The following is a 25,112-nucleotide window of genomic DNA, read 5'->3' as shown; positions in this document are numbered from 1 at the left end:
GTGATGAAGAAGGCCTATGGAGTGTTGGCCTTTATTGGTAGAGGGATTGAGTTCCGGAGTCAGGAGGTCATGTTGCAGCTGTACAGAACTCTGGTACGGCCGCATTTGGAGTATTGCGTACAGTTCTGGTCACCGCATTATAGGAAGGACGTGGAGGCTTTGGAGCGGGTGCAGAGGAGATTTACCAGGATGTTGCCTGGTATGGAGGGAAAATCTTATGAGGAAAGGCTGATGGACTTGAGGTTGTTTTCGTTGGAGAGAAGAAGGTTAAGAGGAGACTTAATAGAGGCATACAAAATGATCAGGGGGTTGGATAGGGTGGACAGTGAGAGCCTTCTCCCGCGGATGGAAATGGCTGGCACGAGGGGACATAGCTTTAAACTGAGGGGTAATAGATATAGGACAGAGGTCAGAGGTAGGTTCTTTACGCAAAGAGTAGTGAGGCCTTGAATGCCCTACCTGCTACAGTAGTGAACTCGCCAACATTGAGGGCATTTAAAAGTTTATTAGATAAACATATGGATGATAATGGTATAGTGTAGGTTAGATGGCTTTTGTTTCGGTGCAACATCGTGGGCCGAAGGGCCTGTACTGCGCTGTATTGTTCTATGTTCTATGTTCTATGAGAGAGAGCAGCTGGAGAAAAGTTTTTGTGGCACGCCACAGGTGAAGATGTCAGAGAGAAAGGGGGCAGCGCTGCCCGCCCAGTGGTCAGCAGAGCAGCTGGTGGAGGTTTTGAACAACAAATTCCAGCAGCAGGGGAAAGAGGCCTTGAAGGGTTGGCCAAGGTGGTGGAGCTGCTCAAAGCTGCGATTCAGCGAGTGGAGCAGATGCAAGAGGCTCAGGGCCTGGCAATCCAGAAAGTGTAGGAGGCGGTGGGGGAGTATGAGGAGCGGCCGGCCTGCTGGAGACAGAGTTGGGGTGGTGCTGGTCAGCCAGAAAAGGCTGAGAGAGAAATTGGAGGACCTTGAGAACCGCTCTAGGAGACAGAATCGGAGGATCGTTGGTTGCCTAAGTGCAGTGAAGGAGCAGAGGCTGCCAAGTATGTGGAAATGACAGTGGAAATGACGGTTTCTGTTTGTGTTCCAGAATCTCCCTATCTTAGTCCCCAAGTCTTTTTTGAGAAAGGTCAATGGGATAATTTCAGGGTTTGTGAAGGCGGGGAAGGCCCTGCGGGTGAGACGGGTATTTCTGGAATGGGGGCGAGGGGGAGTTGGGGGTTGGCATTGCTGAATTTGATACAATTATTATTGGGTGGCAAATATTGTGATGGTGAGGAAATGGGCTGTGGAGGAGAGGTCGGTCTGGGTGCGGGTGGAGGCAGCATTATGCAGGGGAACGTGTTTGAGGGCTCTGTTGTTGGTTGTTCTCACCGGCCAGGTATTCCGTGGTGTTAGTATTAAAGGTGTGGGGGCAGTGCAGGCAACGTTTTGGGCTGGTGAGCATGTCTGCGTGGGCGCCGATTTACGACAACTATAGGTTTGTGCCGGCAGGGCTCGAATGAGGTTTCGGGTGAAGAGGCAGGTGGGGATTGAGTATTTCAGGAACTTGTTTCTAGGGGGCAAAATCGCGGGGCTGGAGGAGTTGGAGGAATTGTATGAGTTGCCCAAGGGAAATGGCTTTAGGTACCTGCAGGTATAGGATTTCATGAGAAGAGATGTGCCTTCCTTCCCAGGGCTGCCACTCCTGGTGTTCCAGGATAAGCTGTTATTGGAGGAAGAAATAGGGGAGGGGAAGGTGCTGGATATTTAAGGAACTGATGGAGAGGGAGGGCACCCCGGTGTAGGATATTATGCGCGAGTGGGAGGAGAAGCTGGGTGGGGAGGTGTGGTCCGGGTCATGGGCAGAGGCCTTGCAGAGCGTCAACGCGTCCTCCACGTGTGCGAGGTTAAGCCTCATCCAGTTTACAGAGGTGCATAGGGCCCACATGATGGTGGCCAAATGAGCAGGTTCTTTGTGGAGGTGGGTATGGGTGCGGGCGGTGCACGGGGGGCTCTGCAAATCATGTCCACATGTTCAGGGCATGTCCAAGACCGAGGGGGTTCTGGCAGGGGGGGGGGGGGGGGGGGGGGGGGGGGTGTCGTTTTGAGAAGGTCAAGTTTGCTCTGTGGGGTGTTGGTAGGGGGGTTCACCCGGATGTGGAACCATTCATTGGTTTCTTCAACGGGTCAGCGGGAGGGAGGGGAGTGTAAGGGGGATAAAATAGGGAAGGCAGGATGTGGTGGGGTGTTGGTATCAGGGGGGTTCAGAGATCTGCGGTTGTTTGTTGGGTTGCTGCATTGTTCTTCTGATTTTCTGCACATGTATGTAAAAAGCATTGAATAAAATATATTTAAAAAAATGCTTATTTGTCCATGCTTCCCTGTTTTCTTTCTACGTCTATCATGGGTGTTTATAAAATAGCTGTAGTGGATGTACCTTGAAGAAATGGGTGTTTATCAGTGATGTCAGAGAGTGGGTGGAGCTGGTCTGTCTATCTGCTTTTACTTTCGCTTTGGGCTGTCTGCTACAGGGTATGTTTTAGTTTCATTTTGAGAGCTGGATAGCTGCAATCACAGTAAGTAGGTGTATTAGTCCCTCTCCCCCTGCAATCTAAAGACTGTCTCCAGATCCTTTGGTGATTTAAAAATAATACCTGTTTCTGTAGAGAAGTTAAACCTGATGTCTTTCTGTAAAAAGGTTTTTTTTGTCTTATGGATGTTGCAAGGAAAGATTGAGAGTTACTTCTAGAGTACTGTATTCTTTGGGGGATTTATTGGAGTTGATAGTTGTTAAGATGTTTACTGTGGGTTTATAAAGTATGAACTGATTTCATAAATAAACGTCTGTTTTATTTAAAACTACTTTAACTTTCTGCTGTACTGCACCTGTAAGGTAGGCCCGTGTACTCCCCATAACCACAATCTGTTAAAAGTTGTGGGTCAGGTGAACTCCATGATACACTTTGGGGTTCTCTAAATCCTGGCCCATAACACGTCCCTTTTTGAATAGCGGGGTTATATTACATCCTTCCAATCTGTCGTAACCATTCCAGAGTCCAAACAATTTTGAGGAATAACTACCAATGGATCGACCATATCTAGGGCAACTTCCTTGAGTATTCTGGAATTAAGATTGTCAGGCCCTAGAGATTTATCCGCCTTCAATGCCATTCATTTCCCCAAAACCATTTCTCCACTAATACCAATTTCCTTAAGCTCCTCACCAAAACATGTATTTCTCAGAACTTTCTGTACATTATTCAGGTCTTCTTTTGTGAAGACAGGAGCAAAGTACGAATTTAGTTCCTCAGCCATTTCCATCTCCATAAGACAAAGGAGAAGAATTAGGACACTCGGCCCATCGGGTCTGCTCTGCTATTCAATCATGGCTGATATTTTTCTCATCCCCATTCGCCTGCCTTCTCCCCATTACCCCTGATCCCCTTATTAATCAAGACCCTATCTATCTCGGTCTTAAAGACACAGTGATTTGGCTTCCACCGCCTTCTGTGGCAAAGAGTGCCACAGATTCACCATCATCTGGCTGAAGAAATTCCTCCTCATCTCTGTTTTAAAAGTAGCCATGATGTGGAGATGCCGGCGTTGGACTGGGGTGAGCACAGTACGAAGTCTTACAACACCAGGTTAAAGTCCAACAGGTTTGTTTCGATGTCACGAGCTTTCGGAGCGCTGCTCCTTCCTCAGGTGAGGAAAGCTAGTGACATCGAAACAAACCTGTTGGACTTTAACCTGGTGTTGTAAGACTTCTTACTGTTTTAAAGGATCATCCCTTTCGTCTGAGATTGTTTCCCCTGCTTCTAGTTTTTCCTACAAGTGGAAACATCCTCTCTACGTCCACTCTATCCAGGCCTTGCAGTATCCTATAAGTTGCAATAAGATCCCTCCTTATCCTTCTAAACTCCAATGAGTACAGACCCAGAGTCCTCAACCATTCCTCATACAACAAGCTCTTCATTCTGACTGTAAGGGGCCTACATTGTTTTTTATCAATCTTTTTCTCTTTACATACCTTTAAAAACTTTTACAGTTATTTTTATGTTCCCACTAGCTTACTTTCATATTGTATTTTCCGCTTTTTAATCAATCCCATGGTGTGCCTTTGCTGAATTTTAAACTTTTTCTAATTCTCTGGTCTGTTGCTTTTTCTTGCTATCTTGTAAGCCTCTTCTCTGAATCTAATACGATAATTTTCTAATCTATGACCCACCAGATCTCTGAATGGTTGTATCCCGGTAATACCCCAAGATGCGCTTTGGGATTCCTGGAAAGTGCCAACACACTGACTATGCAAGAATTGCCCAGAATGTTTCGACTTCTAATGGGCAACTCCCCTGTGCCTGGAACCCTCCGAGTCAGAGACTTTGATGGTTCCAACTCACATAGCAGAATAGCTACTCAGGAAAAGTTAGGAGGATTAAAAATATTTCTTTTAAAAAATATATAAATTTAGAGTACCCAATTCACTTTTTCCCAATTAAGGGGCAATTTTGCGTGGCCAATCCACCTACCCTGCACATCTTTGGGGGTGAAACCCACGCAAACACGGGGAAAATGAGCAAACTCCACACGGACAATGACCCAGAGCCGGGATCGGCGCCGTGAGGCAGCAATGCTAACCACTGCGCCATCCGAATTAAAAATATATCTAACACCTGGTTAACTATACCATTGACCGCCCACCACACCCACCCCCCCTCCACTCCTCCCATAGACTATGTGCTCCTGAACAGACTACTCAACTAATCTCCCCCTACGCTGCTCCGCATTACTGAGGAGGCCCAGTACAGAAGCCTGGGCAGGAAATGTGGAGCTCCCTTGCAAAGTAAGTAAATAGGAGTAGAGTGGCAAAACAATGGTGATTGTCACTCTTCAGAAGATTCGGCTCTGCATTTCCCTCATAAATTGAAAATTGGTAATCAGTTTACATACCATGTAGATGAGGTTTGCTAAAATACATTGAACTTCATCAATATCAACATCCTCGACTTGCATGAAATTAAGAGCAACCAGGAAAGCATCGAGTGGCAGCTGATGTGTCCTGAGCAGTAAATACCTAGAAGAACAGAGTTACGTCAATGTAAAACTGCTGATTAATCAGAAAGCAGTGTGATTGTTACATAAAGGTCACCACTCGAGGGGACTGCATGACACAAACAAGCAGCAAATGAAGTTCTGTGCTTACACTTTCTTGAAAAGGTTTCTGTATGTGATGATTTTCAGTTTTTCAAGTATGAGAAAGATTCCACAGCGAATGAAGAAAGCTTCATGTTTCGCCAATGCTTCATTTAGTAGCAAAAGGTTCCCTTCACTAATTATACAAAAAAAACAAAAATTAACAAAACTGCAGTCCAACCCTTTGACAGGATTTACCATACCATCCTTCTCCAGCGCCTCTCCTCCTTGGCCCAGAGTCATTTATAAAGGTTCTTCTTCTTTGTTAGATTGTCCCAATCTCTCTCACCACCCCCCAGCCCCCACCACTGGTATTTGACCTCCTGTTTTCCCCCCCAACCTCGGGGAGGCCCCTGGGAATATCCCCATCACTTCCCTTCACCTAGTATGGTCCCTTGGGCCCGATCCCTGGCAGTGCCAACCTGGCACTTGGGCAGTGCCCCTGCTAGTGCTACCCAAGCACCCTGGTAGTGCCAAGTTGCCCAGGTGCCAAAGAGAGTGCCAAGGCGCTACCGTGCCCGCTCCCCAACGACCTGGGTGTCTCTAATGGCCTGGAAGATCCCCCTGTATGCCATTACGACATTTGTGTGGACCAGTACTAAACGGTGCTATGGTGAGCTCTTCCAGGCCCGTTAGGTCCCGGGTGCCAGTAGAATCCCGTGAATGCATATTTCTTTTTTTTTTTTTTAATTTGTTTTTATTCAAAATTTTTACAAACCACAACAAAAAGAAAAACAACGAAAATAAAACATAGCAATAAAGCAGAAAACAACTTAACCATTTAACAAAACAAGGTGGGGTATCTGCCCTTTACAAACAAAATCCATCCACCGCCCAAACCACCCCCCCTACCCCCTCCCCGGTTTGCTGCTGCTGCTGACTGCCACCTAACTTTCCGCGAGAAAGTCAAGGAACGGTAGCCACTGCCTGGAGAACCCCTGCAAGGACCCTCGCAAGGCAAACTTTATCCTCTCCAACCTGAGAAATCCCACCATGTCACTGACCCAAGCCTCTACGCTTGGGGGTTTCGCGTCTCTCCACATTAACAAGAGCCTTCTCCAGGCTACCAAGGAGGCAAAGGCCAGAACTCCGGCCTCTTTCGACTCCTGCACTCCCGGATCGTCTGATACCCCAAATATCGCTATCCCCGAGCTCGGTTTTACCAGAGTATCCAAGACCTTGGAGATAGCCTTTGCGAAGCCTTTCCAAAATCCTGTAAGTGCCGAGCATGCCCAGAACATATGGACATGATTTGCTGGGCTCCCTGAGCACCTCACACACCTGTCCTCCACCCCAAAGAACTTACTCATTCTCACCACTATCATATGCGCCCGGTGCACCACCTTAAACTGAATCAGGCTAAGCCTGGCGCAAGATGAGGAGGAATTGACCCTGCCCAGGGCGTCAGCCCACAGGCCCTCATCCAGCTCCTCCTCCCACTTGCCCTTTAGCCCCTTCCACCGAGGCCCCCTCTGCCTCCTGCAGCTCCTGAACATTTCCGATATCTTGCCATTCCCTACCCACACGCCCGAGACCACCCTGTCCTGTATCCTCCGGGCAGGCAGCAGCAGGGATTCCCCCACCTGCTTTTTCACGAACGCCCGGACCTGCATGTACCAAAAGGTATTCCCCGGGGGTAGCCCAAATTTCTCCTCCAGCGCCCTCATACTAGCAAAAGTCCCATCAAGTCCCCCATCCTTCTGATACCCGCCCTTGCCAACTTAGGAACCCCCCATCTATTTTACCCGGAACGAACCTGTGATTGTTCCGTATCAGGGCCCAGACTGAAGCCCTTGCCTCCCCCTGTGCCGTCTCCACTGCCCCCAGATCCTCAATGTCGCCGCCACCACCGGGCTCGTGGTATACCGCGTCGGCGGAAGCGGCAACGGCGCCGTTATCAGTGCCCCCAGGCTAGTATCTTTACAAGACGCCGCTTACAATCTTTTCCACGCTGCCCCCTCTCCCTCCATTACTGAATCATGGATATTTTCGCTGCCCAGTAATAGCTGCAAAGGTTCGGCAGCGCCAACCCATCCCCCCCCCCCCCCGACTGCGCTCCAAGAACAGTCTCTTAACACGTGGGGTCCTGTTTGCCCACACAAATCCCGTAATAATCCTATTTACCCGCTTGAAAAAGGACTTGGGGATGAGAATGGCAAGGCACTGGAAGACGAACAAGAACCTGTGGAGGACCGTCATCTTTACGGACTGCACCCTGCCTGCCAGGGAAAGCGGCAGCATGTCCCACCTTTTAAAGTCCTGCTCCATCTGATCCACCAGCCGCGCAAAATTGAGCTTGTGCAGGATACCCCAGCTCTTTGCCATCTGAGTGCCCAAGTAGCGAAAGCTCCTCTCCACCATCTTAAGGGGTAGCTCTCCCAGTCTCTTTTCCTGGCCCCTCGCATGTATCACAAAAAGCTTGTTTTTTCCAACATTCAGCTTATACCCCGAAAAGTCTCCAAAATCCCTAAGAATCTGCATGACCTCCCCCATCCCATCCACCGGATCCACAATGTACAGGAGCAGGTCATCCGCATACAGTGAAACACGATGCTCCTCCCCCCACCGAACCAACCCCCTCCAGTTTCTGGACTCGCTCAGCAGCATGGCCAACGGCTCGATCGCCAGGGCAAACAGCAGGGGGGACAGGGGGCACCCCTGCCTCGTCCCTCGATGTAATCTAAAGTACCCCGACCACAGCCTGTTCGTCGACACACTCGCTACCGGGGTCTGATACAACAATTTGACCCACCCTATAAATTCCTCTCCAAACCCAAATCTGCCGAACACTTCCCACAGGTACTCCCACTCCACCCGATCGAAGGCTTTCTCCGCGTCCATTGCCGCTACCACCTCTGCATCCCCCCCCCCCCCCCCCCACCCACCTCCGAGGGCATAATGATCACATTCAGGAGCCTCCGCACATTCGTATTCAACTGCCTGCCCTTCACAAACCCTGTCTGATCCTCATTGATCACTCCCGGGACACAGTCCTCAATCCTAGGAGCCAAAATCTTGGCCAACAGCTTGGCCAACAGCTTGGCATCCACATTAAGGAGCGCAATCGGCCTATAGGAGCTGCATTGCAACGGGTCCTTATCTCGCTTGAGGATAAGCGAGACCAGAGCTTGCGACAGCGTCGGGGGAAGGGTTCCCTTTTCCTGAGCCTCATTGAAAGTCCTCAACAACAGCGGACCCAGCAGCTACGAGAATTTCCTATAAAACTCTACGGGATACCCATCCGGTCCCGGGGCCTTGCCTGCCTGCAAAGCCACTAACCCCTTAACCAGTTCCTCCATCTCAATCGGGGCCCCCAATCCCTCTACTCGCCCCATCTCCACCTGTGGAAACCTCAGTTGGTCCAGGAACTGCCCCCCCCACCCCCCCCGGGTTCGGACTCGTACAATTTGCCATAAAAGCCCTTGAAGACCTCGTTAATCCTTGCCGAGCTCAGCACCGTGTTACCCCCCCATCTCTAATTCCCCCAAACTCCCTGCCCGCCTCTCTCTTCCGCAGCTGATGCTCCAGCATCCTACTTGCCTTCTCCCCATACTCTTGCACTGCTCCCTGTATCTTCCTCAATTGAGCCTCAGCCTTCCCCGTGGTAAGCAAGTCAAACTCCGCCTGCAGGCTCCAGCGCTCCTTCAACAATCCCTCTTCGGGGGATTCCGCATACCTCCTGTCCACCCTAAGTATCTTCCCCACCAACCTCTCCCTCTCCATCCTATCCCTCTTCTCTCTGCGGGACCTGACTGAAATTAGCTCCCCTCTGACAACTGCCTTCAGCGCCTCCCAGACCACACTCACCGAAACCTCCCCATTATCATTGGTCTCCACATAGCTTTGGATACACCTCCGAACCCACCCACAGACCTCCTCGTCCGCCAGTAGTCCCACGTCCATTCTCCAGAGGGCATTGGCCTCTCTCCTCCCCCAGCCGCAACTTCACCCAGTGCGTGGCATGGTCCGAGATCGCAATGGCCGAGTACTCCACCCCTCCACTCTCGGGATTAGCGGCCTACTTACAACGAAAAAATCAATCCGCGAGTACGCCTTGTGCACATGAGAGAAGGAGGAAAACTCCTTCGCCCTTGGCTTGGCAAATCTCCATGGATCCACTCCTCCCATCTGGGCCATGAACCCCCTCAGGACCTTGGCCGCTGCCGGCCTCTTACCCGATTTTGACCTAGACCGATCCAGTGCCGGGTCCAGGACCGTGTTAAAGTCCCCCCCCCCCCCATTACCAAACTGCATGACTCCAGATCCGGAATCCTACTCAACATTCGCATCATGAACCCTGCATCGTCCCACTTTGGAGCATACACATTCACTAGCACCACCCGGGCTCCCTGCAACTCACCATAACATATCGACCCCCTTTATCCACCACAAAACCCGCCGCCTCAAATGCCACCCGCTTGCTCACCAAAATTGCGACCCCCCCTGTTCTTCACGTCCAGCCGAGTGGAAAACCTGCCCCACCAATCCTTTCCTCAGCCTGGTTTGATCCGCGATCTTCAGGTGCGTTTCTTGTAGCATGGCTACATCTGCCTTTAGCCCCTTTAAGTGCGAAAACAGACTGGCCCTCTTGACCGGCCCATTCAGGCCTCTCACGTTCCACGTGATCAGCCTGGTCGGGGGGCTTACCCCCGCGCCCACCACCCCCCCCGCCGACTAGCCATCTCCTTTTTATGGCCAGCCACGTGCCCGCGCCTCCCGCACCCTCCAGCCCCCCAGGCGGAGGCTTCCCGTCCCGATGCGCAAGTGATTTCTGGGAGGTAAGTCTCTCCTTTAAAAACACTTGTCTTTGCAGGAGCAGGCCAGTCGATTTCAGCGGGAGCGGCGCAGGTTAGTCAATTTCAGCGGGAGCAGTGCGCAAGTGATTTCTGGGAGGTAAGTCTCTCCTTTAAAAACACTTGTCTTTGCAGGAGCAGACCAATCGATTTCAGCGGGAGCGGAGCAGGTTAGTCAATTTCAGCGGGAGCAGTGCGCAAGTGATTTCTGGGAGGTAAGTCTCTCCTTTAAAAAACACTTGTCTTTGCAGGAGCAGGCCAGTCGATTTCAGCGGGAGCGATGCGTTAGTGATTTCTGGGAGACCTTCACAGGAGCAGGCTAGTCAATTTCAGCAATTTCGGTCCCTCTTTGCTGTTTTTTTTAAATTTTAGTGTTTAAGACGGGAACAGGAACTTCGACCCGCGGACTTCTGGGAAGACCCTCACCAATCAATTCTGGTGGAGAGGATGTTGCAGGTTCCGGGGTTTAGGTGTTTTAGTAAGCTCAGAGAAGGAGGCAAAAGAGGGGGAGGTGTGGCGCTGCTAGTCAAGAGCAGTATTACGGTGGTGGAGAGGATGCTAGATGGGGACTCATCTTCCGAGGTAGTATGGGCTAAGGTTAGAAACATGAAAGGAGAGGTCACACTGTTGGGAGTCTTCTATAGGCCTCCAAATAGTTCTAGGGATCTAGAGGAAAGGATGGCGAGGATGATCCTGGATAAGAGCGAAAGTAACAGGGTAGTTATTAACTTTAACTTTCCAAATATTGACTGGAAAAGATATAGTTCGAGTACATTAGATGGGTCATTTTTTGTACAGTGTGTGCAGGAGGGTTTCCTGACACAATATGTTGACAGGCCAACAAGAGGCGAGACCACGTTGGATTTGGTTTTGGGTAATGAACCAGGCCAGGTGTTGGATTTGGAGGTAGGAGAGCACTTTGGGGACAGTGACCACAATTCGGTGACGTTTACGTTAATGATGGAAAGGGATAAGTATACACCGCAGGGCAAGAGTTATAGCTGGGGAAAGGGCAATTATGATGCCATTAGACGTGACTTGGGGGGGGATAATGTGGAGAAGTAGGCTGCAAGTGTTGGGCACACTGGATAAGTGGAGCTTGTTCAAGGATCAGCTACTGCGTGTTCTTGATAAGTATGTACCGGTCAGGCAGGGAGGAAGGCGTCGAGCGAGGGAACCGTGGTTTACCAAAGAAGTGGAATCTCTTGTTAAGAGGAAGAAGGAGGCCTATGGAGGAAGAAGGAGGCCTATGTGAAGATGAGGTGTGAAGTTTCAGTTGGGGCGATGGATAGTTACAAGGTAGCGAGGAAGGATCTAAAGAGAGAGCTAAGACGAGCAAGGAGGGGACATGAGAAGTATTTGGCAGGTAGGATCAAGGAAAACCCAAAAGCTTTCTATAGGTATGTCAGGAATAAGCGAATGACTAGGGAAAGAGTAGGACCAGTCAAGGACAGGGATGGAAGTTGTGTGTGGAGTCTGAAGAGATAGGCGAGATACTAAGTGAATATTTTTCGTCAGTATTCACTCAGGAAAAAGATAATGTTGTGGAGGAGAATGCTGAGACCCAGGCTAATAGAATAGATGGCATTGAGGTACGTAGGCTGGACAGGCTGAAAATAGATAAGTCCCCGGGTCCTCATGGGATTTATCCTAGGATTCTCTGGGAGGCCAGGGAAGAGATTGCTGGACCTTTGGCTTTGATTTTTATGTCATCATTGGCTACAGGAATAGTGCCAGAGGACTGGAGAATAGCAAATGTGGTCCCTTTGTTCAAAAAGGGGAGCAGAGACAACCCCGGCAACTATAGACCGGTGAGCCTCACGTCTGTAGTGGGTAAAGTCTTGGAGGGGATTATAAGAGACAAGATTTATAATCATCTAGATAGGAATAATATGATCAGGGATAGTCAGCATGGCTTTGTAAAGGGTAGGTCATGCCTCACAAACCTTATCGAGTTCTTTGGGAAGGTGACTGAACAGGTAGACGAGGGTAGAGCAGTTGATGTGGTGTATATGGATTTCAGCAAAGCGTTTGATAAGGTTCCCCACGGTAGGCTATTGCAGAAAATACGGAGGCTGGGGATTGAGGGTGATTTAGAGATGTGGATCAGAAATTGGCTAGCTGAAAGAAGACAGAGGGTGGTGGTTGATGGGAAATGTTCAGAATGGAGTTCAGTTACAAGTGGAGTACCACAAGGATCTGTTCTGGGGCCGTTGCTGTTTGTCATTTTTATCAATGACCTCGAGGAAGGCGCAGAAGGGTGGGTGAGTAAACTTGCAGATGATACTAAACTCGGTGGTGTTGTCGATAGTGTGGAAGGATGTAGCAGGTTACAGAGGGATATAGATAAGCTGCAGAGCTGGGCTGAGAGGTGGCAAATGGAGTTTATAGTAGAGAAGTGTGAGGTGATTCACTTTGGAAGGAATAACAGGAATGCGGAATATTTGGCTAATGGTAAAGTTCTTGGAAGTGTGGATGAGCAGAGGGATCTAGGTGTCCATGTACATAGATCCCTGAAGGTTGCCACCCAGGTTGATAGGGTGGTGAAGAAGGCCTATGGAGTGTTGGCCTTTATTGGTAGAGGGATTGAGTTCCGGAGTCAGGAGGTCATGTTGCAGCTGTACAGAACTGTGGTACGGCCGCATTTGGAGTATTGCGTACAGTTCTGGTCACCGCATTATAGGAAGGACGTGGAGGCTTTGGAGCGGGTGCAGAGGAGATTTACCAGGATGTTGCCTGGTATGGAGGGAAAATCTTATGAGGAATGGCTGATGGACTTGAGGTTGTTTTCGTTGGAGAGAAGAAGGTTAAGAGGAGACTTAATAGAGGCATACAAAATGATCAGGGGGTTGGATAGGGTGGACAGTGAGAGCCTTCTCCCGCGGATGGATATGGCTGGCACGAGGGGACATAACTTTAAACTGAGAGGTAATAGATATAGGACAGAGGTCAGAGGTAGGTTCTTTACGCAAAGAGTAGTGAGGCCGTGGAATGCCCTACCTGCTACAGTAGTGAACTCGCCAACATTGAGGGCATTTAAAAGTTTATTGGATAAACATATGGATGATAATGGCATAGTGTAGGTTAGATGGCTTTTGTTTCGGTGCAACTTCGTGGGCCGAAGGGCCTGTACTGCGCTGTATCGTTCTACGACTCTTCCCTTTATCATCGATTCCTCCGCAGTCAGCAGAGCAGCATCCCAGCCCCCCCCATCCGCTTAACCCCCCTACTTCCCCCCCCCATTGCACTCCCGTAAGTCAGCTGACTCATGCTGACCCCGGCCGCTCCCGCCTCCACCTCCAATCGCCCCGTGGGTTCCCCTTACAAATCTCCAACCTCCCACCCCACCCACACCCAAGTGGGGTAGAGAGAGTCCCCTCTTCACCCCGTGTGAACAGTGAAAGAAAAACAAAACAAAGTACCGTACACTCAAACCCCCAGCTTCAGGTGCCACCCCCACCATTTCCGGGTAAACCATGCTCCCTGTCTGGGCCGACCCCACCTCCTGTGACGCAGCTCTTCCCAACTGCGACCTCGCCCAAAGCCTCGAGGGCCCAGGGCAAAGGGGCCACAAAAACACAGGGAAAATCCCAACATAACACCCCCCCACCAACAACCCCCACAACATACTGCAGTCCATTAACTAGAGTCCAGCTTCTCATTCTTGATGAAAGTCCACGCCTCGTCCGGAGTGTCGAAATAGTGATGCCGGTCCTGATATGTAACCCACAGCCTCGCCGGTTGTAACAGCCCGAACTTCACCCCCTTTCCGTGGAGGACCGCCTTGGCCCTGTTGAATCCCGCACGCTTCTTGGCCAGCTCTGCAGTCCAGTCCTGATAAATACGGATCTCGGTGTTCTCCCACCTGCTGCTCCGCTCCTTCTTCGCTCATCGCAGGACACTCCTTATCGGTGAAGCGGTGGAACCTTACCACCATAGCTCTCGGGGGCTCGTTCGCCCTCGGCCTCCTTGCCAGGACTCTGTGCGCCCCATCCAACTCCAGACGCCCATCAGCGTGCCCAGCATCGTAGCCACGTACGCCTCGACATCCGACCCCTCCACACCTTCAGGGAGACTCGGAATCAGCAGGTTCTGACTCCTTGACCTATTCTCCAGCTTCTCCTGCCATTTTTTGTGCAGTGCCTCCACTCTCACCGCTGAATGCATATTTCAATAAGTCTAATGGGTCATTTAAATATGCAGATCGGGATCACACCCAGTGAGGACGAGACCCGTCTCGCGACATTCCGTTACATCTCACGAGGCGCTTCAAGAATTGCAAATCTCACGAGAGGCCTCTCGTGAGATTCAACAGCCTCATTGCAACACCACGTCGGGTGCAATGAGGCCATTAAATCGCGCCCCATGTAGCCATGAAATTCATACCCAACAGCTTTGGTGACATCAGAAAACTGCAAAAGGTCATATTTCCGCAACAGTTGGACTGTTGGCATGTGGCCCTGTTAAAAGAACAGAAAGAAATAGAAAAGGGAAAGTCAATAGAGCAAATTTGGAAATGTAGTCGGCATTGTAATGTAGTAAACACAGTGTTATACGTTTTAGTTACCGTTGTATGTAGAGTCAAAAGTCCTGTTCCTTTTCACCAAACACCATTTATTTCACTTCCTCTGCACAAAACTCTAACACACCATCTGACACAAGGGCCACCTGAAGCCCCTTTACATATCAGTGTCAATCATTGGATACTTAACATAAATGAGACAACGAATTAACCCATTACTTAACACACAGCAGCCAATTTTCAACAGCAAGCTCCCACATGTCTTACTTTTTAAATTCATTTGATCTGGGTCAGCATTTATTTGCCGTTCCTAATAGCCCTGCAACTGCGAGGCCTTTTCAGAGGCCTAAAATGCCCCATAAGAGTCAAACACTTTGAGTCACATGCAGGCCAGACCAGGTAAGGACGCCAGATTTCCTTCCCTAAAAGACATTTGGGTTTTTACAACAATCGACAATGGTTTCATTGGCCATCATTAGAGTTTAATTCAGATTTTTATTGAATTCAACTTTCTTTATCTGCCATGGTTGGATTCGAACCCAGGTCCCCAGAGTCTCTGGAATACTAGCCCAGTGACTATGCCACTGCGTCCCCCATGTGACGGCGATGTGAATGATCAGATCATCTGTCTTTAAGTGGTGTGGATTGAGCAATAAATATTAATAATAATAATCACTTATTGTCACAAGTAGGCTTCAATGAAGTTACTGTGAAAAGCCCCTAGTCGCCACATTCCGGCACGTGTTCAGGGAGGCTGATACAGGAATTGAACCCGCGCTGCTGCCTTGTTCTGCATTCCAAGCCAGTTGTTTAGCCCACTGTGCATCAGAACATAGATAACACTGGGATAATTCCACTGCTCTACTTCAAATAATACCATAACATCTTTTACATCCATATGGTTTAACACCTTATCCAAAAATGACACTTCACAACTGCACTGGAGTGGGAATCTGGATTACATGCTCAAGCCTCTGCAACATGGCTTGAGAGCATGTAGTGTTGAAAACTGTATTCCTCGCAATATCCAGTATCAATGTTTTCTTCAAACAGTTGTTGTTTCCCAAGATGTAAACAACTGGATACCATTTTATGATTGCTACACAATGTGCCTTACTTACAAGAAGCATCTTCACAGGTAGCAGATAGATTAGAATCATCCGTTTGTTCTTCTGGCTGGACCTATGGCAATGTTGAAATGCAAATGATAGATATTCTTCAGCTGCAAAAAGAGAACAGGAAATGTTATATTTTAAAGTTATCATCGCTTTGGTCCATGAAATAAAGTGCAAGGTTCACACTCCCTTTATGTTTTATGTCTTCCTCCTTTTTATGCACTTTACACAACAACTATGATAGTAGCGAGAGTAAGTAAACATTTTTCAATGGAGTATTCTAATGTGCCCGCAACAGTATAAAACATACACTCTCTAATAATAAGTCTTCCCAGTACCTGGTGATAGGAGTGACGAATGTGATATAAAATAGTTACTTTAGAGATATTAGTTACTGTAATGTAGAGATAGGCCAGTCTCATCCTGGTGAGTTCACAGACAAAGGATTTCAGACCGCATGGCAAAGCAAGGAGGTGTGTCCAGCAAAGGAGGAGAAAAGGATGCTGGGTAATAGGGGGCCAGAGGAAGGGATTGGAAGTGAGCCAATTAGGATGTATGGCCAGGTCAGGAGGGGTATAGGATGACCTATGGGAATCGTGTATGTGAAACTTGATGCCATTTGTGTGTATCAGTAGGGATTTCTTTGTCTTACACATTCACTGGATTCCGGAGGTATACAAAGCAAGATGTGTTTTGTACCTCTGTGAATTGAGCCAGGCTTGCAAGTCAAATAAAATAACTAATGCTGTACCTGCAAATCCATCTCGACTTTTATTGAGGCCAGACTGACGGGTAAAGAAATTCTTAATTTGTCAGGAGTGTCTCACCTTGCTTAAAATCACTGTCAAACATGGCTTTCCTCCCAACATAGTACTTATACGTCACCCTTTGTGCCATGCTGTACTCATCCTTCAGACTGGAGCTGTCAATCGCTCTGATTAAGGGCTTACATAGATGGAGTTTATTGATCTGTTGGAAAATGGTTAGAATATCAAGTAATACATAACTCGGCCTACCAGTCCTTGAGGCCCGCTCTGGTCTTGACCACGATCCGCACGTTCGCAGCCATAGAGCACAGGGAATGGACCATCTCCATCTGGGATTGCATCACATCACGCTGTGACTGTGCCACCACCTTCTGGGTTTGTGTCACATCAGCCAGTGGGTGCGCCATCTCCCTCTCGGACTGGGCCACCTCCCTCTGTGTCTGCACCACGTCGGCCAGCGCCTCGGCAATGCCGCCAACATTCCCAACCATGGCCTGCTGCGACTGGGTCACACGCAGGAGCGCCGCTGCGATTGCAAGGTGGCCCTGGGACATGGTCGCCTGTGAGGCGGCAACTTCATGGGCCTCGGCCAGCGCCTGCACAGAATGCCCCAGGCCTTGGACATGTGATCTACAGCCAAAACCGTTGCTCCCAATGCCTCCACCACGGACGCCATCAGTGCGTTGTTGGCCTGGATGGCACTCATTGTCGGACCACCACCTGCTGCTGCACGCAGTTGGACTGCTCCAACTGCACCACAATCATTTAAAAAAATTTTTTTTTATTACAAACATGCATCAAAACAGTTCTGGGGGGGTGGTTAGTGTATACAGGGGGTGGAGGGAAGTGGGGCTGGTCAAGGTGAGAGATCTGTATTTGGAGGAAGGGTTCGCCAGTCTGGAGGAGCTAAGGGAGAGGGTAGAGCCGCCGAGGGGGAATGAGTTCAGGTATCTGCAGGTTCAGGACTTTGCGCGAAGCGTCTGGAGGGGGTTCCCTAGGTTGCCGGGATACATCCTGCTGGAGCGACTGCTGCTTCCGGATGTGAAAGGGGAGGGAAGAATTGGGGATCTATACAAGTGGCTGGGGGAGCAGGGAGGCGAGCGGGTGGTGAAGATCAAGGAGAAATGGGAAGCGGAGTTGGGAGAAGTGGGGGAGATCAATTGAGGAGTATGGAGTTAGGCACTGCGTAGGGGAAACAGGACCTCCTCTTGTGCACGCAAGAGACTGATACAGTTTAAGGTGGTGCACAGGGTGCATATGAGTGGGTTCTTTCAGGTGATAGCAGATGAGTGTGAGAATCACACGCACCTGTTTTAGTGTTGCAAAAAAGTGGGCAGATTCTGAGTGGGTGTGTTCGCGGTTTTAGCCAGGATAGTGAAGGAGGAGGTGGACCTGGACTCTTTGGTGGCGATATTTGGGCTTTCAGAGAAGCTGGAGAGCAGGAAGGCCGATGTCGTGGCCTTCGCCTCTCTGCACAGCGGCGGATTTTGCTGGAGTGGCAGTCGGCATCGCCACTGGGGATAGCAGTTTGTCTGGGTGACCTGTACGACTTCCTGTGGTTGGAGAAGATAAAGTATGAGTTAAGGGGCTCTTCAGAAGTGTTCATGGGGGGGGGGGGGAAGGGGTGAAAAAAGGGGAAATGCTGGGATGTATATTTTCCGGGGCGTTTATTCTCTGTAACCTGTTTTGATACAAGTTTGTAATAGAATACATTTTTTTTTTTTAAATGCATACTTCCCAACAATCAACGATACAGATTTTCCCCATTTTTCACACAGAGGATGGTGAGTATGTGGAACGAGCTGCCAGAGGCTGTAGTAGGGGCGTGAACAATTTTGTCTTTTAAGAAGCATTTAGACAATTATATGGGAAAGATGGGTAGAGGGGGATATGGGCCAAATGTGGGAAATTGGGACTAGCTTAGTAGTAAAAACTGGGCAGCATGGAATTATTGGGCCGAAGGGCGTTTTCATTCTGTAAACCTCTATGACTCACCCAGTTGCTGATAAAGAAGCCAATATTTACCAGGGAATGATAAGGAAGTCCTGCTATTAGGTTAGGCAGGACCTCCAGGTTCCGGGCCTTACTAGGTTCTTCGGCTGTCTATAAAACTGTACCTCACTATTGATATTGGGGTGATTGAATGAGCACTGATTGTACAATTACACAGGGATCTTGTCTTACCTTAAAGTATATTTTGAACAGCTGATTGATGAGAAATAACATTCCCCACTTCTTTGAATCATCGATTCCAGCTCGGCTATGGTGAGAGATAATGATAAAATTCAGTAAAATAATTTCAATTGTTAAGAAATAAACATCAGTAAACCCAAAATAATCAATTTTGAAAAATTCAATGGGCTACTCAAAAAAGCTCGTGGACCATAAGACCACAAGACATAGGAGCAGAATTAGGCCACTCGGCCCATCGAATCTGCTCCGCCATTCAATCATGGCTCGTATTTTTCTTATCCCCATTCTCCTGCCTTCTCCCCATAACCCCTGATCCCCTTATTAATCAAAAACTTATCTATCTCGGTCTTAAAGACCCAGTGATTGGCCTCCACAGCCTTCTGCGGCAAATAGTTCCACAGATTCACACACCCTCTGGCTGAAGAAATTCCACCTCATCTCTGTTTTGAAGGATCATCTCTTTCGTCTGAGATTGTGTCCTCTGCTTTTAGTTTTTCTGACAAGTGGAAACATCCTCTCCACGTCCACTCTATCCAGACCTCGCAGTATCCTATAAGTTTCAATAAGATCCCCCTCATCCTTCTTAACTCCAACGAGTACAGATCCAGAGTCCTCAACCGTTTCTCATACGAAAAGCTCTTCATTCCAGGGATCATTCTTGTGAACCTCCTCTGGACCCTTTCCAAGGTCAGCACATCCTTCCTTTGATACAGGGCACAAAACTGCCCGCAATACTCCAAATGGGGTCTGACCAGAGCTTTATACAGCCTCAGAAGTACATCCCTGCTCTTGTATTCTCGTCCTCTTGACCTGAATGCTAACATTGCATTTGCCTTCCTAACTGCCAACTGAACCTGCACATTAACCTTAAGAGAATCATGAACAAGGATTCCCAAGTCCCTTTGTGCTTCTAATTTCCTAAGCATTTCCCCATTTAGAAAATAGTCTATGCCTCCATTTCTCCTTCCAAAGTGCATTACCTCACATTTTTCCATATTGTATTCCATCTGCCACTTCTTTGCCCACTCTCTTAGCCTGTCCAAATCCTTCTGAAGCCCACCTGCTTCCTCAATACTACCTGCCCCTCAACTGGTCTTTGTATCATCTGCAAATCTAGCAACAGTGCCTTCAGTTCCTTCTTCCAGATCATTAATGTACATTGTGAAAAGTTGTTGTCCCAGCACATAACCCCGAGGCAGACCATTAGTCTCTGGCTGCCATCCTGAAAAAGACCCCTCTATCCCCACTCTCTGCCTCTGCCAGTCAGCCAATCCTCTATCCATGCCAGGATCTTATCCTTAACACCGTGGGCTCTTAAGTCTCCTATGTGGCACCTTGTCAAAGGCCTTCTGGAAATCTAAATAAATCATGTCCACAAGCTCTCCTTTGTCTAACCTCCTTGTTACCTCCTCAAAAAACTCTAACAGATTTTTCAAACATGACGTCCCTTTGACAAGGCCGTGCTGACTCAGTCCTATTTTATCATGCACTTCCAAGTACTCCGCGATCTCATCTTTAATAACGGGCTCTAAAATCTTACCAATGACCGAAGTCAGGCTAACTGGCCGATAATTTCATGTCTTCTGCCTCAAAGAACAACGAAAAGTACAGCACAGGAACAGGCCCTTCGGCCCTCCAAGCCCGTGCCGACCATGCTGCCCTACTAAACGACAATCTTCAACACTTCCTGGGTCCGTATCCCTCTAGTCCCATCCTATTCATGTATTTGTCAAGATGCCCCTTAAATGCCACTATCGTCCCTGCTTCCACCACCTCCTCCGGCAGCGAGTTGCAAGCACCCACTACCCTCTGTGTAAAAGGCACCCTCTGTGCCTTCCTCCCTTCTTAAACAGTGGTGTGACAGAAGCCACTTTCCAGTCCTCTGGGACCCTTCCTGCCTCCAGTGATTCCTGAAAGATCATCACCAATGCCTCCGCAATCTCTTCAGCTACCTCCTTCAGAACCCTGGGGTGTAGTCCATCCGATCCAGATATTTGTCCACCTTCAGACCTTTCAGTTTCCCCAGAACCTTAGTGATGGCCACTGCACTCACCCCTGCCTCATAATTCTCCTGGAGCTCTGGCACCCCACTGGTGTCTTCCACCGTGAACACTGATGCAAAGTAACTATTCAGTTCGTCTGCCATTTCTTTGTTTCCCATTATTACTTCTCCAGCCACGTTTTCCAGTGGTCCATTGTCTATTTTTGCCTCTCTCTTACCTTTCATAAATTGAAAAAAAGTCTTATTTTCTTTAATATTACTGGCTAGCTTGCACTCATATTTCATCGTCTCTCCCCTTATTGCTTTTTTAATTGTCCTCTGCTCGCTTTTAAAGGATGCCCAATCCTCTGGCTTCCCACTAATTCTCGCCACTTTGTACGCTTTTTCTTTTGTTTTTATGCTGTCCTTGACTTCCCTCAACAGCCATGGATGCCTTGTCCTCCACTTAGCATGTTTCCTCCTCCTTGGGATGAATTTCTGCTGTGCCTCTCGAATAACCCCCCAAAACTCCTGCCATTGCTGTTCCACTGACTTCCCTGCTCGGCTCCTTTTCTAATCAGCTCTGGCTAGCTCCTCCCTCATGTCTTTGTAGTTACCCTTTTAATTGTAATTCCGTTACATCGGATTGCAGCTTCGCCCCCTCAAACTGCAGGATAAATTCGATCATATTGTGGTCACTGCTCCCTAAAGGTTCCTTCATCTTAAGATCCCTAATCAAGTCTGCCTCATTGCACATCAATAAATCCAGAATTGCTTATTCCCTAGTGGGCTCGACCCCAAGCTGCTCCAAAAACCATCTCTTAAACATTCCATAAATTCCTTTTCTGGGGATCCACTACCAACCTGATTTTCCCAGTCCACCTGCATATTGAAGTCCCCCATGATTATTGCCTTTTTTACATGCTTTCTCCATCTCCTGATGTATTTTCTGTTCCACATCCTGACTACTGCTGTACATAACTCCCATCAGGGTCTTTTTACCTTTGTGATTCCTCAACTCTACCCACAGAGATTTTATGCCTTCTGATCCTATATTGTTCCTTGCTATTCATTTAACTTCATTCCTTACTAACAATGCAAACCCTTTGCCTATCTCCCTGTTCTTTCCATAGGACATATATCCTTGTATATTTAGGTCCCAGCCACATCTCTGTGATGCTCACAACATCATACCCGCCAATTTCAATGTGCGCAACAAGCTCATTTACCTTGCTCCGTATACTGCGCGCATTAAGGTACAGAACCTCAGTCCTGCATTGACCACCTCCCTTCTCACACTTGTCACCTTTTTTACTCTGCCTGAGGGTGATGTTGTTCTCCTATTTTTGTTCTCTATTTCCCCTTCAGTTATTACACCTTCTAAGCTAACACTCTGGTTCCCATCCCCCTACCATACTAGTTTAAATCCTCCCGAGGGAACACTAGCAAACCTCCTAGCCAGGATATTGGTGCCTCTCGAGTTTAGATGCAACCCCTCCTTTTTTTTTTTTTAAAAACAGGTCCCACCTGCCCCGGAAGAGATCCCAATGATCCAGAAATCTGAACCCTCCCTCATACACCATTGGTTTAGCCACGTGTTCCCTCTTTTTAATATAGTGTGTGAGATTAGATTAGATGAGCAGTATGATCGGCGAAGGCTTGGAGGGCCAAAGGACCTCTTCCTGTGCTGTACTTATGTGTTCTTTGTGATGTACTGAATTAATATTATAATCAACTCCTGCTCTGTAGAATTTTACATACAAATAAAATTTAAGGATAATTTGCTGCAATAAATGTAACAAATTAATTCAAAATCTGTGAAGCAAAAACCAGAATGACATTCTGAGTCTAGTCAAAATAAGCAAAATGAAAAAGTGTACGTCCTCATTTATACCTTGGAAAAGTACAAATGCCAATAAGTTGCATTTATCTGTCATTAATTGTTGGAATTTGTCGAATCCATAAAAGGTTTATATGAGAAATCCTCTCCCAAGGATGTCTGACAATGAGATGTAATACAGGAAATTTACTGAAATTTCTCTCGATGTCAGTCAGCATCATAGTGGGGGCGACTTACAACATGGGGCAGAACCACAGCCAGAGGAGATGGTATGATGGAAGGGGCACAGTTTACCTCTCCAGGATGCAAAACATTCCCCACCTGTCTTGGAGACCATGAACAGATAACTCAAAGGTTAGTACAACAATTATGGCAGAAAAATATAACAGGCAGTGTATGGGCGAGGTACTAAATGAATACTTTGCATCAGTATTCACCAAAGAGAAGGAATTGGTGGATGTTGAGTCTGGAGAAGGGTGTGTAGATAGCCTGGGTCACATTGAGATCCAAAAAGACGAGGTGTTGGACGTCTTGAAAAATATTAAGGTAGATCAGTCCCCACGGCCCGATGGGATCTACCCAGAATACTGAAGGAGGCTAGAGAGGAAATTGCTGAGGCCTTGACAGAAATCTTTGGATGCTCACGGTCTTCAGGTGATGTCCCGGAGGACTGGAGAATAGCCAATGTTGTTCCTTTGTTTAAGGATAATCAAGGGAACTACAGGCCGGTGAGACTTACGTCAGTGGTAGGGAAATTACTGCAGAGAATTCTTCGAGACAGGATCTACTCCCATTTGGAAGCAAATGGACGTATTAGCAAGAGGCAGCATGGTTTTGTGAAGGGGAGGTTATGTCTCACTAACTTGATAGAGTTTTTCGAAGAGGTCACAAAGATGATTGATGCAGGTAGGGCAGTGGATGTTGTCTATATGGACTTCAGTAAGGCCTTTGACAAGGTCCCTCATGGTAGACTGGGACAAAAGGTGAAGTCACACGGGATCAGGGGTGAGCTGGCAAGATGATTACAGAACTGGCTAAGTCATAGAAGGCAGAGAGTAGCAATGGAAGGATGCTTTTCTAATTGGAGGGCTGTGACTAGTGGTGTTCCGCAGTGATCAGTGCTGGGACCTTTGCTGATCGTAGTATATATAAATGATTTGGAGGAAAATGTAACTGGTCTGATTAGTAAGTTTGCAGACGACACAAAGGTTGGTGGAATTGCGGATAGCGATGAGGGTTGTCAGAGGATACAGCAGGATTTAGATTGTTTGGAGACTTGGGTGGAGAGATGGCAGATGGAGTTTACTCCGGGCAAATGTGAGGTAATGCATTTTGGAAGGTCTAATGCAGGTAGGGAATATACAGTGAATGGTAGAACCCTCAAGAATATTGAAAGTCAGGGAGATCTAGGTGCACAGGTCCACAGGTCACTGAAAGGGCCAACACAGGTGGAGAAGGTAGTCAAGAAGGCATACGGCATGCTTGCCTTCATTGGCCGGGGCATTGAGTATCAGAATTGGCAAGTCATGTTGCAGCTGTATAGAACCTTAGTTAGGCCACACATGGAGAAGCGTGTTCAATTCTGGTCGCCACACTACCAGAAAGATGAAAGAGGGTGCAGAACAGATTTACCAGGATGTTGCCTGGTATGGAGGGCATTAGCTATGAGGAGCGGTTGAATAAACTCGGTTTGTTCTCACTGGAACGACGGAGGTTCAGGGGCGATCTGATAGAGGTGTACAAAATTATGAGGGGCATAGACAGAGAGGATAGTCAGAGGCTTTTTCCCCAGGGTAGAGGGGTCAATTATTAGGGGGCATAGGTTTAAGGTGCGAGGGGATGTATGAGGCAAGTTTTTTTGCACATAGGGTACTGGGTGCCTGGAACTCGCTGCCGGAGGAGCTGGTGGAAGCAGGGACGATAGTGACATTTAAGGGGCATCTTGACAAATACATGAATAGGATGGGAATAGAGTGATACGGACACAGGAAGTGTAGAAGATTTTAGTTTAGACGGGCGGCATGGTCGGCACAGGCTTGGAAAGCCGAAGGGCCTGTTCCTGTGCTGTACTTTTCTTTGTTCTTAACACTTTTAGATACTTATATGGTGAGAAAACATCACTGCAGCTGAACCTGAAGATAACTTTGTACAGGGAAACATTTGTCTGCTATTGTTCATCTTGTACACAATGAAAGAAAAAAATAACTTTAAAAAGTTACCTTTAATAACAGTGACAATTGAGAGATTACAGTCAAAAACAGACACATGAAAGGCTACAAGTCTGATTTGGAGTTCCAAACCAGACTTTAGGGGCCTCATACAATCTCTGAAAGTAGCCCACTGAGGGCTGCCAATACATTTTTACTTTCACTTGTATATGCCTTTTCTAAATTGTGTGGACCTAGATATTTTGAGAGGTTTGTTGGCTGGAAATGCTCCCTTCACCACCCCACTCATGAATTCTAAATCAGTATCCTGAGATCCTTTAACAGCATTAACAGCTTGAGAAACAGGAAAATTCATGGAAAATGGATTTAAACCCTGCCCTGTCACTCCCATGATCCCCCGCCCCTCCTCATTATTTGTGGTTGTGATATTCATTGGCACATACACTTTTTACATGTCTTCGGCACTCAATGCTACACATCTATCCCTTGAACACGGCCTCTAAACTCCATGCTACCTCGCAACCCTGTAGATGACGGGTGGTCAGGGTTCGTTGACCCC

At 48.0% G+C, this 25,112-nt stretch overlaps 1 protein-coding gene across 13 annotated transcripts in view; it reads right to left on the bottom strand.

The window, feature by feature from the left end:
- The window catches only part of pcid2 (PCI domain containing 2), a 146,669-nt gene that overhangs the window by 18,085 nt on the left and 103,472 nt on the right, over positions 1-25,112 (bottom strand). For all 13 annotated transcript variants that reach the window (XM_072514459.1, XM_072514462.1, XM_072514464.1 and 10 more), the window contains 6 exons: positions 18,556-18,631; positions 16,432-16,573; positions 15,611-15,711; positions 14,354-14,427; positions 5,185-5,310; positions 4,932-5,055 (listed from right to left, as the gene is read on the bottom strand). In XM_072514459.1, coding sequence (XP_072370560.1) covers positions 4,932-5,055; positions 5,185-5,310; positions 14,354-14,427; positions 15,611-15,711; positions 16,432-16,573; positions 18,556-18,631 — 643 coding nt within the window. The remainder of the gene's footprint in view (positions 1-4,931; positions 5,056-5,184; positions 5,311-14,353; positions 14,428-15,610; positions 15,712-16,431; positions 16,574-18,555; positions 18,632-25,112) is intronic.

This window comes from Scyliorhinus torazame, chromosome 8 (assembly GCF_047496885.1).
Source record: "Scyliorhinus torazame isolate Kashiwa2021f chromosome 8, sScyTor2.1, whole genome shotgun sequence".
In the NCBI taxonomy this organism is placed as follows: domain Eukaryota; kingdom Metazoa; phylum Chordata; class Chondrichthyes; order Carcharhiniformes; family Scyliorhinidae; genus Scyliorhinus; species Scyliorhinus torazame.
This window is presented reverse-complemented; position numbering and strand designations above follow the sequence as displayed.